The 14,810-nt window shown below is 31.8% G+C and overlaps 4 protein-coding genes across 5 annotated transcripts in view; all 4 read left to right on the forward strand.

Annotated features, from left to right (window-relative positions):
• The first annotated feature begins 873 nt into the window (after window positions 1–873).
• Window positions 874–6,637, forward strand: LOC111634313 (leucine-rich repeat transmembrane neuronal protein 3-like). The gene is made up of 4 exons (XM_023379065.1): window positions 874–1,007; window positions 4,288–4,919; window positions 6,206–6,374; window positions 6,448–6,637. Exons 1-4 carry the CDS (start codon window positions 1,001–1,003, stop codon window positions 6,588–6,590), a joined length of 951 nt encoding a protein of 316 aa, XP_023234833.1. The 5' UTR covers window positions 874–1,000; the 3' UTR covers window positions 6,591–6,637.
• Window positions 6,638–7,759: 1,122 nt separating this feature from the next.
• Window positions 7,760–9,280, forward strand: LOC111634304 (oplophorus-luciferin 2-monooxygenase non-catalytic subunit-like). 2 transcript variants are annotated; one of them, XM_023379041.1, is made up of 4 exons: window positions 7,760–7,880; window positions 8,128–8,738; window positions 8,811–8,982; window positions 9,085–9,280. In XM_023379041.1, the coding sequence occupies exons 1-4, from the start codon at window positions 7,877–7,879 to the stop codon at window positions 9,222–9,224; spliced, it is 927 nt and encodes a 308-aa protein (XP_023234809.1). In that variant the 5' UTR covers window positions 7,760–7,876; the 3' UTR covers window positions 9,225–9,280. The 2 variants fall into 2 exon arrangements, with proteins under 2 accessions (XP_023234809.1, XP_023234810.1); XM_023379042.1 differs by having other exon boundaries at window positions 7,788–7,880; window positions 8,176–8,738.
• A 1,440-nt stretch (window positions 9,281–10,720) lies between these two features.
• LOC111634295 (protein artichoke-like) lies at window positions 10,721–11,662 on the forward strand (the record flags this gene model as incomplete). Its single annotated transcript, XM_023379031.1, has 2 exons — window positions 10,721–11,413; window positions 11,486–11,662. Coding segments are annotated over 2 exons (870 nt in total), but the record flags the coding sequence as incomplete, so codon positions are not given.
• Window positions 11,663–11,740: 78 nt separating this feature from the next.
• LOC111634302 (ADP-ribosylation factor-related protein 1-like) overlaps window positions 11,741–14,810 on the forward strand; it is a 15,548-nt gene continuing 12,478 nt past the window's right edge. Inside the window, exon 1 of the mRNA XM_023379039.1 lies at window positions 11,741–12,078. Coding sequence (XP_023234807.1) covers window positions 11,986–12,078 — 93 coding nt within the window. The 5' untranslated portion in view covers window positions 11,741–11,985. The remainder of the gene's footprint in view (window positions 12,079–14,810) is intronic.

Here is a 14,810-nt window from a genome sequence, read left to right on the forward strand (position 1 = left end):
CGATCGGGCCCGTCTATATCGGCATCCATTTGTTTTATATTTTAATCGAATTTCTTGTTTTTCTGCTATTATAAAGAAACTGTTCTTCTTTCGACGCTTTTAATATTGTAAAAATTAAAAATAAATACATTATACACACAAATTCCTAACTTTAACCGTATCCTAACATTTGTCTGTCTGTCACGTTCTCCGCGTCAAAAAAATATGCAACGTAGAAATGTGCGCTGATATAACTCTGTATCAATAAATATACGATAAAAAGAAGAGAAATAAACTATTTTTTGTTATTTTCTATCAAATTTTAACAAAATGGTAGCAGTTTAAAGTAAATTTAAGACGTCTGTTTGCACGGGGGATAATACCGCGTGAGACGAATCGCGAATATAAAAAGTTTATTTATCTTCAATCTTCACCTCAATATATAAAAAATTATATATTTTACAGCAATTTTTAGCTTTAAATATATATTTTAAAAATTTTAAACTAATATTTTAAAGGATAAATATCTCGTATCCAGGCGTCGCCTCGTTTATTTTTATAATTGTAAAAATTATGAAAAAAGTAAAAATATAAAAATNTTTTAAATGCTATTTTAAGATTTAAATGGCTACAATTTTAAATAGCAAATAGTTATTTTTTTTGAAATAAAATAATAATAATAATAATAATAATATAAAATTAATTTCTGTGCTTTCTCACTTTTGATATTAAAATTAATAACATAATAGGCCGACAGATGGAACCACTACTATAATAGAAAAACTAGTGTGTAAGTTAAAGAAGAAGGATTTTTCCGAATATTAATAAATTATTTACGAATCTTTAATCGTTTGAATGGCGCGTGCACATCCTGGACCGAGTTTTTATCTGTGTAAAAGAGCTGATACGCAGTTTTGCAATGTGCCAGGTGCGCGTTTTCGTGAGAAAGTGAAAAGTCTTACGTGACGTCACCAAGGATATAAAACGTTAAGAAGGGAAATTCGGTTGGTAAGACCTGAAAATGACGGGTAAGTCGATTTGTAAATTAACTAATAAATTACTAATTAACGATCGAATTCGGAAAAATAAATTATTGAAAAGTTAAGCTTTCTTTCTGCCGGCAAAAATTATTATTAAAGCGCTTAATAAGGAATAAGAATTTTTTTTTCTTTTTTTAATCTTTTTTCGGGGGTGATAAACTTTAAAAATTATTTAACTTTTTTTTTTCTAAAATATTTTCAATTTGTGTGGCGTCTTCGTATGCTAATTAATTACATTTCCTTCTATTTTACCTGATTAATTAAATTCTGGTAATTTATCTCCAATAAGAGGAATTTTGGTGTTAAATTCCTCGATCGACTTTCCTAATTATTATACATAAAATACATTTAATGCAGTAGATGTTTCATTTTGAGGCTTTCGATTCCTTATTATATAATACATAAACTCCTTAAAGACTATAGGCCTACGATCAAATATTGTATTGTAGCTGTCGGGATCTCTGGGAGAGGGAGAGAGCTCCATTTTCTTTAGCCCCGTTTTAAAAAACTATTTAATTTTCTAATAATAAAACGTGACAAAAATAAAGAATTTTCTTTTCTTCGCATACGAGGAATGCAACGGAATAATTTTTAACAATTGTATTTGAGGACCCGATAAATGCCAGGCCTTAAATGGCTCTTCGGCCCTCTTTGATTGGGCCGATTGTAATAAATTCGCCTACTGATCGTATAAATCGTTTCTATATACTGTTTCTTACAGTCGACCCTCCTAAAACACTGTTGCTAATTCCGTTTTATATGAATTCCATGTTGTACGAGTCACCTAGATTTTACAAATACATGTGCCGGGCCGCGAACGGCTTACGTATTTGTAAAATCTAAGTGACTCGTACAACATGGAATTCATATAAAACGGAATTAGCGACAGTGTTATAGGGGGGGTCGATCGTATAGTTTTTGCGGTTTTTGTTTGATTTTTACCAGAATAAATACCATTTTGATTGATCAAGATCGTGTAAGTAATGTGTATCGATCAATTGATTTATTTTCTAAGTTATTTTTAAAAGTTTTCATTGTAATATACTGTATAATAAAAATATCAAGGATATTAATTTATTAATTAAATAGCCTATTTAAAAAATGTTTAAAATTTCACACATTGCTTGTGTATAAAGCTATTGTTCCTTTAACGTTTCCATTAATTTATATGGGAGTTGGGAAATGGGGCATAAATATCAATAAATAAATTAATAAATAAATACAAAATTTTCATTATTTTAAAAGAAAAGATGGAATATTTTTTAAATTATTTTTATTATAGATTTTTAAATTTTAAATTCTAGAAAGTCTGGAAAGTTTCACCGAAACGTGTAATTTCTATTGCTGTTTTATTATTTGGAAACGTTACAATAAAAGAGATAGGATAAGTAATATAATGTATTTTAGTTTTCAGAAAGCAAGAAATTTAATACAAAATATATAATTAAAGAAAACCTTTCTCTAAAAAAATTATTTTATATTTTTGATGTTTTTTTTATACGGCCTACGAACTAAGATGCGTAGGATATGTAAGGCCTTGTTGTCCCCAATGTGGGCCTGGCCGAAACCGTGCCGAGTGTGAAAAAAGGCCCTCTTAGAGCTCGCAGGGCTGAGAGAATTAAAAAATAAAAAAGGCCCCTATACGGAACGGTATCATTTTAACTACATTTTAAACAAGCTAACGTCTCAAATTTGAGTGTAGAATAAAAAATTTAATGCTGTCTTTGCGCTTATTTTAAGGTTTTTCTAAACTCTCGTTTAATTACGAATTTATTTAAGCAACAAAGTCATTTATTAAATTTCCTGTTTATATTAAACGGCATCTATCTTCTTCCAAAGGATGACACTAAACTCTTCTTTTTTTCGTTTTGTACGTTAAACAAACTAATTAATTCAGTATATTAAAATGAAACTTGCAAAATAACACAGCCTACATCTAAAGTAATTATACTTAAAAAATTTCCTCTATATTCTAAAATGTATTCGAGCTGCCAAATAAAAATAGAAAAATGATTTTAACTATTTTGTGTAAGAAATAAGATTGAGGTAAACTAATATCCTTTATTTATTGATTAATTCAGTTTTCTTATAATTTTTACCAAAATTAATTATTAATTTTGTTACCATTTCGTTTTTCTTAATGGCACGTATAATGGTAAAATACGTATAGACATTTTTTTAGATATATATTCTATATTTTAAATATATTATGATGGAATTTCCTTTCTTCTAAAATTATATTGATGATTTCACTGATGCTGTTAAAATTTATATGTTTTTTTACTCCAAATTATACGAACATCTCACACAAATTACGGAGTCATTGATCTAAATATCATTGATATTACAGCTAATTTATCAATTTTTAACATTAATTTAAAATTACATATTTATCACATTATTTATTTTTCTCATCTACGCTTGATATGATCGTAGAATTTCATTACTTCCATAAAATTCATGGTGATAAAAGCAATTTAGTAACGTTTACTATTATTTAAACAGTAAATATAAACCAGAAAATAACTATAGATAGCTCCCGATTTACGAGGATTTGCAAAAATGACAAAAATTCATTTTGAAAAAAAAATTTAAAAAATGGTGTCGATATAATTCTAAAAACGAATTCGTGCCAATAATTCTCACAATAGATGCCAAACTACTGTCGAACAAGGTCAACAAAGACCTAATAGTGGATGGTACAATACAAAGCTAAGACTGCCGGATGGCCGAGGCAAAATTACAAAAATAAGATGGCCGAGACGGTTAAGGCGTCAGTCTACTGTTCTAGGGAATCCGGGATCGAATCTTTGAGAGCAATCCCACGATTTTTTCGGGGTCGGACCCCGTTCCACACCTTCCGCCCGTCCCATTGTGGACCCGGCCGAATCCGTAATGGGCTTATTTAAAAAAAGGTTCCCTTAGTGTCCACACAGCGGAAAGAATTAGAAAAAAATCCACGCTTCCTCTAGGAATATAATCCTGGCGTAAATCGGAGTTTCCTATATACAAGAGTGAGAAATTATATTCTGTTTTCATAGAGTTTTAGTGCAGTGTTTGCGCATATATGATTTTGTTTTTTTTTCCTTTTTTCTTTCTCTCACATAACAAAACTGATGAGCACGATACATTTCAGAAATATCTAAATGCAAAGATAAGATATTTACAATGAATGATAATTCAAAATAATTTATTCTTATGTAAATTTGAGAAAACATTAATAAAGAAATGTGAAAAAATAGGATGAAGAATTTTATTTTATTTTCAGGCTTTTTGTTCATCTTTGGATTACTGTTAGCCTTCCATCTTTGTGTTGGTGACGATGACGAATTATGCCCACCTTCATCGGTAATAGCACCTTGCGACTGTGACGGAGAAGGTATTAATTGCATGAAAGCCAAAGATGATGCAGAATTGCAGAAAGTATTCCGTTCTATTCCTAAACCCTGGGCCTTCAGAGGAGTTTGGATCCAAATAACCGATATGTCGCAGGTTCCCTCTTATATGTTTAAAGGCATCGAAGTACAAGCTTTCCATTTAGAAGTTAATCGTATTAACAAAGTCAGCCCGAATGCATTTAATGGATCCGAACTATCAGTACGATCTATCAGTCTTTTTGGCAACGTTTTGACCACCGTTCCGTTCGAAGATTTCAAAAAATTACAGTTTCTGGCTACAATCAATATCGCTAGAAACAATCTCGACGAAATTCCGCAAGATGCTTTCCGGGGAATGCAGCGTCTAACATCTATCATTTTAGCAGAAAATAGGATCCGTTTTGTTGGAATGAATGCGTTTAATGATTGCCCCAATTTGCAGCAAATCGATCTTTTGCACAACAGAATAAACATCTTAGGACCAATGTCATTCGCAATGACGAAACATAATCCATTTTTGCAGGTAAGTGTTAAATCCATGTTGATTGAATGTGTTAGATATGATATGTTAGATTGAAAGCGAGCCAGTCATTATTGTCATTTTAAAAGAAAGTTACATGTTTTAAAGATTATTTTGCTTTTATTGTCCAGTACTAATGAGAATTTTCATTTTCTTTCTGGATATATTTTCTGTAAAACGTCTAGACTTTATACTACTATATTTTTCTAATATTAATTAATATAAGGCAGCAAAAGGCGACGCCCGAATGGCCGAAGCGGTTAGGAAATCAGCCTAGCGCTGTGGGATCGAATTCGGCAGGTCCGGATATATCGGGTCTATCCCTCGCCACCTAACCGCACCATTGCGGTCTGACTAAACCCACGATGGGTATCATTAAAAGGGGATCCTTAATGTTTCCAATGGCCTCTTAGTGCTTACGTGGAGGAAAGAATGAAAAGCAAAGGGAGTACCACAAGTAATCAGTATTGTATATCAGTAATGGCGATAAAACTGTAGACACGAAGTCCCAATTTTTTTTCTTTTAGTTATACTTCCTCCACACGAAAACATTTCTCCCATCGTTTTGGCAACGATGCCATGCCTAAAATGAAAATATTTGACAGGTGTCGGTGCACGGTCTTGCGCACGGTAAAAGCGATAAATGGACTTGGTTGGAAAATTCTGGATCATCCGGCTTACAGTCCAGATTTGTATTTTGCGATTGTTACCCGTTTACTTTTTGAAAAAAGCCTAGAGAAACAGGAGAATCGCTCAGTTGGAGAGTTTGTCACGTAGTGGCTCTGACACTAGCCAAAAGACTTCTTTTTTGAAGGCAAAAATCTCATTATTTTGATGGGAGATGTGTTCGCTGGTGAAGAGGAAGTACTTAAAGAAATAAACATAAATTGTTTCCATGTAGCGCATGCAGTTCCATCGACATTACTGAAATTCCGGACAGAAGATGAACTGCCCACGTATACGTATGTCCTAATACAAAAGTATTATAGATCCTTCCAATGTTTTACGAGTAAATCTGTCGTCTGTAATAGTAGATGCCATCGAGGATTAAATTAGCATTAACCATAAAATAAAATTCTGTACTAATTCCTCAACTTAATGATATCTCCTGTCAACAAATCCAATCCAATTAATATAAATACGCTCGTATGTTACTATAGCAATAATTTAGCAATAATTAAGTATACTTTTAAATCGTTATTGTGTAGAATGTTTTCTGTTTTAAAAAATAAATTAACTAAATATAAAACTAATTTGTGAGAATAACAAACTTAAAATAATTTTTACAGATAAACTTGGCTAATTGCAGTATAGCCAGTATTTCTCCTACAGCCTTTACTGGAGCAGCCCCTAAACTTTTACATCTGGCTATGAATCGACTGCCATATTTAGAAGAAGCAGTTTTTGGTCCCATACTTCAAAAAACTAACAATGTTGCCGGAGTTATCGATGTCTCTCGTAAGTATATGTAATTAATATAATTTCTCAAAAATTTGATTTTTGATAATAAAATCTGTTATTTATTTTTCAGTTAACCCATTCATGTGCCAAGGATGCAATTATCTTTGGTTAGTAATAAACAAAAATGTATTGAAATATCGTCTTCCGGGATTCCGCTGCATGAATGGAATGAATATCGATCAATTGACCAGACAAAATATTTGGTGCAATTAAAATCGAATGTATTATTATGAATCATAATAAACATTTTTGACAGATTTTTTCATGAAATTTAATTATTATATTTTATTCATTTCGCTTAATAATAATAATAATAATAAAATTCTTTACTTTTCCTTATTTCATACGAATTAAGGTTTTATGTCTTAACACTGTTCGTAAACACAGGCGCGTGATTAAAAATATATGCATTCTGAAGAATAGAAAATATCAAATTTTACAATAAAATTTTACATTTTCTTTTATTTAAATAATATATGTGAATATATGCAAATATTGTGGAAATGAAACGTTAATATTAGAAGGAAAAAAGTAAAAGAGTACAACATTAGTTTATGCATTGATCACTCTTATCAACAGATGGTAAATGTTATATCGTATCCTTTTCATTTTATTTTTCCGGTTTGTAATGTATAACACCCGAAAGTATTGGAATTGTGTCAAATTGACCCTCCAGGTTTTTTGAATATCTTTATGTTTCGAGACCTCCCGAACCCAAAAAAGTCAAAAAATTTGGTAGTGTGTGTGTCGTTTAACGACGTAATGATAAAGAAACGAAATTTGGCACAATAGCTGGTATATAAGGGACATCGATGCTATTAAATTTTGGGTTAAAAGGTCGAGGAGATGGGGAGATAGCTTCTTTCCTTGACATGTGTCATATCTCGACTGGGGTCGGACTTAATGAAGATATTACTTGTTATTAGCGTTTACAATTTAGCAAAATTAAGCTTTTTGCAATTTATAATAATTAATAATATAAAAGTTATTTTTTAACATACCAGAGGGAAATACATTTTTTTAAATTCTTTCTGCCCTGTGGGCTCTTTTAGCAAGTTCCATTATGGGTTTGGCCAGGCCCACAATTGGGCGGCCGAGCGGTGAGAGACGGGACCAAAAAAATTCCTGATGTTTTATCGACCAGTCCAAGTTTCGAACCGACGTCCCCCATAGCGGTAGGCTGTCGCCTTGACCGCTGGGCCGTCCGGCCTCTGTGAAAAATACTAACAAGTAAGATATATTAAGTATATTAAGATTAAGACGTATTAGCACAGAATTTTAATTTTGTGTTAATATGTGTTATTGTTTTTCGCCGGAAAAGTTACGCAACTCGTTGCTGGAATTTGTCTTAATTATCAATAAAAGGCCAACGATTAGATAATCTAACCATTTGTATTTAAATTTCGTCAAAGTTATCAATTAATTTATATCAACTGTTCGTTCTCCTGAGAACAAGCAGGCTGAATGATTGACTTATCTTAAAACAATTTGAATTAGAAATGGGTAAGTAACAATTAATTACTCTAAATTTATTTCTAGAACTGTTCTTTCTTCTAAAAATTTTCGTTTTTTACTGCGTATAAATTTCTATGTAAATATTAATGGGAAACTAAGCGTCATCCTTGAGGATTCAGTTTGAACGCGAATCCTCCTGTTGAAACTCTTGATTAAAATTAATTTTAAAACTACTTTATTATTATTACTCATACGTAATAAATATTCTAAAAACAACACCTCATAATTTTTTCAGGTAAATATTTCGTTTTAATTCTAATTTTTTCTGTTGTTTCCTGTCAAGAATGTCCTAGTAGAGAAATTACTCCCTGTACTTGCGATCGGGAGGGAATTAACTGTAGAAAAATAAAAAATTATTCAGAACTTGATTCGGCTTTCGAAAAAATTTCTCCATTCGAAGTTCGCAATGTCTGGATTCAAGGAACCTCTATAAGAAAATTGGCAAGCGATGTATTTCGGAAAGTAGAAGCTCAAAACTTCTATCTCGACATGAATTTCATTCGCGAAATTGAATCCGGTGCCTTCAATTACTCAATGGAAATAGTCGATACTATTAGTCTCTACTCGAACCAGATCGAAAGCTTCCCTTTCGAAGATATCGGAAAGTTTTCAAGGTTAAGAATTCTAAATTTAGGCCAGAACCGATTGCGTTATCTTCCAAAAGGATGTTTCTCCAATAACAAATCCCTGAAGAAAATAATTCTAATCGAAAATAATATAATTAATATTGGCCAAGAAGCATTTTTAAACATGCCTTCGTTGCAGCTGTTAGATCTTAGTGGCAATGAAATAAAATCATTAAACGATCGCTCGATGGCATCCGAAGAAAACCATCCGAGATTAGAAGTAAGTCGAATGATCGGCGGTTTTAAAATTATAATATGGATAAATTTAAAACATTTATCTTAATTTTTTCAGATTGATCTTTCGTTTAACGAAATTTCTTCCATATCGCCTACAGCTTTTCAAGGTTTGAAACCTCACATCGTCAATTTGGATCACAATGAACTTTCAACCTTAGAAGAAAAAGTGTTCTTACCTTTGTTTAAGGGTCTTTCGGATGAAAGGAGCAGTTTTATCAGTTTCAGAAGTAAATAATGTTTTATAGACCGGTTTATCCGGGTTTTACTGTGTTTCTTAAATACTGTAATTTTATCGATAATTTCTATAATTCTTTTCTTACGTGTTACAGAGAATTCATTTTCGTGCAGCGGGTGCTCATATTTATGGCTTGTGAAGTTAAAAGATATTTTATCTTTAATGATGCAAAATTTTCGATGCCAAGATGGAAGATCTTTATCCGATTTAAATCGAATTAATATTGATTGTTAAAAAAATTTCTATTTTGTGGTATGTGCCAAACAATAATGTGTAGTAAAAATATTAATAAAAGCTTTATTTTCAATTTATATATAATCGTTTTTATTAATTATTTAAAAAAAAACTGTGTCTATTCGTCTGTCGAAGATGCGCAGTAATCGTAGAACGTGTAAATGGCGCGTGCGACTCTCCATAGATCGCGTTAAAAAATATTGTCATTTTATAGTAAGATTTTATTATAAAATCTTTTTATAACAAAATCTCGTAACAGATGGCGCCACACACAATTTTATTTATTTTGCACAATAATATAAAAGTTACTTTTTTAATAAAAACTCATAATAGCCGGAAAAGTTACGTAAATCGTTGTTGGGTTTTTGCTAGTCTGACGGAAGAAAGAAAGAAAACAAATGATCTTCTATTCAATAAAAGTTGCACCAGGTAAGGTGCAAATTATTATACTAGAGTCGATAGTTAATACTTTTATGGGTAGAGGGCGTAAGTTAACGGATTGAGATGATTTTACGATAAGTTTCTCTCTAAATGCTTTAATTGACGTTTTAACCTACATTGTCTAGCATTTCAGTCTATCCATTTCATAATTGATTTCGCCACTGGTCGTTACTATTAATGTCATATGGGACGAATGGCCGAGTGGATATAACCACTGAATGCTGATAGTTAGTCTCGCATTCGCGCCTCACCGAAGCTACTGACCACGTGGAGTTTTCCGCATTTTTTTTGCGTGCCTAACATTTAAATAAGGACCAATTTCCCATAGAAAGGCCGTTCGGGAGACACGCTCCTCCGTGATTGCGTTGCCGTACGCCATCAATGCAATTCGAACGGTTAAGGCATCAGCCTATCACTTCGAGGCATCCGAAAACGAATCCGGGTTCAAGCAGTCTATGCCGGATATATCGGACCCCCTCCCGCAATATTCGGTGGTTAAGCCATGCTCCATTGTGGGAGCAACCTCCATTGTAACCTAACCCACAATAGGTATGATTGAGAGACCGGACGACCGAGCAATCGCGGTAGCAGCTTACCGCTCTGGAGACGCGGGATCGAATCTGGACGGGTCGAAAAATCCCCAGGAATTTTTCGGGGTGGTCCGTCCGGATAAAAATTTAAATAAATAATTAGGTAACGAAAGTGAAGTCATTGCGTATGAGCATGGAAATCTGACAGACGGACAAAAGTCCTAACATAAGCACTCCACTACCGTGAAGCGCGCTTAAAAGCATATTAAAATTTAAGTTTTGCTAAAAATTTTATCACTGGAGATTGTTAATTGTTTAACTCGTATTAAGTGTAATTTTAAAAAAATAATAATAATGCTTAGAGACCTAACAATTAATTACTCTAAATTTATTTCTAGAACTGTTCTTTCTTCTAAAAATTTTCGTTTTTTACTGCGTATAAATTTCTATGTAAATATTAATGGGAAACTAAGCGTCATCCTTGAGGATTCAGTTTGAACGCGAATCCTCCTGTTGAAACTCTTGATTAAAATTAATTTTAAAACTACTTTATTATTATTACTCATACGTAATAAATATTCTAAAAACAACACCTCAATTTTTTCAGGTAAATATTTCGTTTTAATTCTAATTTTTTCTGTTGTTTCCTGTCAAGAATGTCCTAGTAGAGAAATTACTCCCTGTACTTGCGATCGGGAGGGAATTAACTGTAGAAAAATAAAAAATTATTCAGAACTTGATTCGGCTTTCGAAAAAATTTCTCCATTCGAAGTTCGCAATGTCTGGATTCAAGGAACCTCTATAAGAAAATTGGCAAGCGATGTATTTCGGAAAGTAGAAGCTCAAAACTTCTATCTCGACATGAATTTCATTCGCGAAATTGAATCCGGTGCCTTCAATTACTCAATGGAAATAGTCGATACTATTAGTCTCTACTCGAACCAGATCGAAAGCTTCCCTTTCGAAGATATCGGAAAGTTTTCAAGGTTAAGAATTCTAAATTTAGGCCAGAACCGATTGCGTTATCTTCCAAAAGGATGTTTCTCCAATAACAAATCCTTGAAGAAAATAATTCTAATCGAAAATAATATAATTAATATTGGCCAAGAAGCATTTTTAAACATGCCTTCGTTGCAGCTGTTAGATCTTAGTGGCAATGAAATAAAATCATTAAACGATCGCTCGATGGCATCCGAAGAAAACCATCCGAGATTAGAAGTAAGTCGAATGATCGGCGGTTTTAAAATTATAATATGGATAAATTTAAAACATTTATCTTAATTTTTTCAGATTGATCTTTCGTTTAACGAAATTTCTTCCATATCGCCTACAGCTTTTCAAGGTTTGAAACCTCACATCGTCAATTTGGATCACAATGAACTTTCAACCTTAGAAGAAAAAGTGTTCTTACCNACAACGAAAGCTATGACGTGTCGAATCGTGTCTTTTCGTAAATATAAAATTTAAATTGAGAAAGTTTAACGTGTGTTATAATTTATTATATATTTTATAAATTAATCATATATTTTCCGTTTCAAATAAAACTTTCGGCTATTAATTCAAAAATATTGTAATGTAATCCGACATGTTGTCGATATCGATGATCATTTGGCGGTTAGGCGATGCGAAGCGTGAATGGCTACTTACTGAATAATGCATATGGTCAAAAGTTCACGTAATAAACAAAGGGAGAAACTCTTTCCGAGTCCTTTGTAATACTCAGTAATCGTAGGTTACTCCATATTTTGTATACAGTTTAAACTGTTCATGGCATCTTGTTTTTCTTCGCAATGTTCACTTTGTTATACGGATTATGGAAATATCTTTTCCAAAAAGACGAATATTTCATTCTCATCTTAGGATTAGACAATGCCGGAAAAACAGTAAGTAGCCATATTCAACTTTTTCCGTCTCATTACACCGGTTTTGTGTTTTTCTACACTGATCTACAAGCAAGCTTAACATTTTTTCACCTGTAATTTGCAAATAATGAACCAACAATGGTTTATTATTTGCAGATTTGATCCCATAATATTTTTAATAGTACTAAATTCTTTCAAAATAAACCAAACAGATTAGATATAAAGTGCATCAGTAAGTTTGCAGTACTACTGTGTATTAATTTATTACAAGTATAAGATCATTTACTTTATTATTTAGGTAAGTTTCTAGCTCTGAATGAAGTAGTGGCGACACGGTTCCTTCGCAGCTAGAATCTTACCCTGTTCTTGTGCATTATATAAATATTTTTCGTTTGTTAGATTCTGCTTATCGTCGTTGCTTGTGTAATGTTGTCGGAGTTAGCGGGTCTCGAAACGTAAAACTTAAATATACGCTCGTAGAATTTTGCGGACGATGACGAGCGATTGTTTTCGGTGCTTACGATGGTAATTGTTTTGTTATTTGCTGGCAATACCATAGTTTCGATTGCTAGCATTTATTTCGGTTATATGCCGGATGATGAATTGCTATTAATTAATAATAATAATAATAATTAGTAGATCTACCGGTTATGCGATTTTTAATTGTTTTAACGTGTCTTTTTAATAATGGAATTTGATTAGTCGAGATCTTACTTACTCTGCGTAATGTCGTCGGTCGGTTATTGTTGTTTTTAGATACATTTTAAAGCGTTACGGTAAATGAATTTGTCTGTTTGAAAATGTTTGTTTATTCATTAAATTCTCGCCTGTTTTACTGGAGTTTTGGTTTCTTTGGTGTTTACAGTAAATGGATTCTACTTATATTTAAAGTAGACAGTATTTCATTTTGTAATTATCATTTACTTTTTATGTTGCATAAAAATATTTAAGATTCAAGTTTTACTGCACTGACTGTTTTTATTTAATATTCAATTAAAATATAATTGAAATATTGAAAGAGTTAATATAAGTATTATAATTTTCTTTTGAATATTCTATGTTTTATATTCTTTATGATATTGGCTTGAAATAAACTTTTAATTTTTCAGCAAAGATAAATTTTAAACATTAAAGGGAAAACACAAATGCTACAGATTTTAGGAGTGAAAGCTTCTGTTTTGGGACTCCTCCAGTCCATCAGAGCCAAATATTTGAAAAATAGAACTTAAAATGAGAACATCAATTTTTTGTTGAATGTTGTAGGAAGTTATGAATGAATGGACAGTTTAAAAAAGTTCTGTTCTATTTTTATTTTTTAGTTTATAAATTTGATGTTTACGTGTTGAAAATCATTAACTTTACACGTAACTGTTTTGTTTCAACAAAAAAAAAAAGTTTGTTCTATTTTTAAAAATCTGTCAATGCATTCAAACTTTCTAAAATGCTCAACAGAAAATATTGGATGTTCTCATTCGAATTTCTGTTTTCTGAATATAGTATTTAGGTCTGATGATGGGTTGCAGCAGTGCTGAGAAATGTTTAATTCAATAAAGAAGTTTTTATTTCTAAAATTTGTAGCATTTGTGTTTTCCTCCAAAGTCATATTAAGTCATTATATTTGGAAACTAGTTTAAATAATAAACATAAATTAGAAATGACTTTAATTAATGTGTTTTTAATTACTGTTATAGCTTGTAGTTAAAATTCTCTGAGTTTGGCTTTAAGTTTTTAGTTATTTGCCTGACTCTATCTATGGAATTACTTTATATATATGTTACCGCTAAAGCTCGAAAGTCGTTAATGTGTACATTATCTAGCTAATATGCAGATTAACTAGGGTGATCCGTTAAAGTTTCTAACATTGTTCTATTTCTCAAATTACCTAGGTAAAGTGCAGATTATGTAGGTAATCTGTAAATTACCTACTAGGCACTTGGTAAAGTGAAAATAAGATCTTTGCTGGAACAACAGCAATGTTTCTGTACGCTTAAATTAACATAATGTTCTTTATTTAATTTTAGATATCTAAAGAATCAAGTTAATACAATCAACAAATTACTTGATGGAATCAATCATTGACCAATTAAAAAACATACAAAAAATCAAACGGTTTAAAATATTAATACAATTAGGGAAATTATTATATAGATCAGTGTTTTTCAACCTTCTTGAATACGCGACCCCTTTACAAGTTAAAAAAATTCTGGCGATCCCCCAAGGGCCATATTAAAACTATATCAGTGATATTAAAAACTACGTATTTAATTTTCTTTCTGCTGAGACCTAAATATTGATTGAAAAACCAATTGTACAGTAGAACCTCGATTAATTGGGGACTGGGGTTGGTCGGATAATTGAAAAGTCGGATAACCGAAAAGTATGAAAAAATCCATTATTAGTGTAGTATATTATTATATCCCATGTAATTAGTATATTAGTATATCGCTATTAACCTATTTTGCGTTGAATTTTCATCAATGTTAAGCCTAACAAAAATTTTTTAAAATAATAATCGTCGCTATTGTATCGTTAAAAATTAGAAAATTAAGCTTCGTTTAAATACTGGCTCCCTTTCATGGTCAAATGAGTGTTGCCAGCTAAAACACTTAAAAATAATATTAAAGTAGCCAAGACATAGCCAAATATTGTAGCGCCACATCACTAGCGGACATTTGAAATTTGCCGACTAGGACGGTCGGTTAACCGAGGGGTCGGTTGATCGGGGGGGCGGATAATCGAGGTTCTACTGTAGC

This window comes from Centruroides sculpturatus, unplaced genomic scaffold, assembly GCF_000671375.1.
Source record: "Centruroides sculpturatus isolate CEXI.00-Female unplaced genomic scaffold, Cexi_2.0 scaffold520, whole genome shotgun sequence".
Lineage (NCBI taxonomy): Eukaryota > Metazoa > Arthropoda > Arachnida > Scorpiones > Buthidae > Centruroides > Centruroides sculpturatus.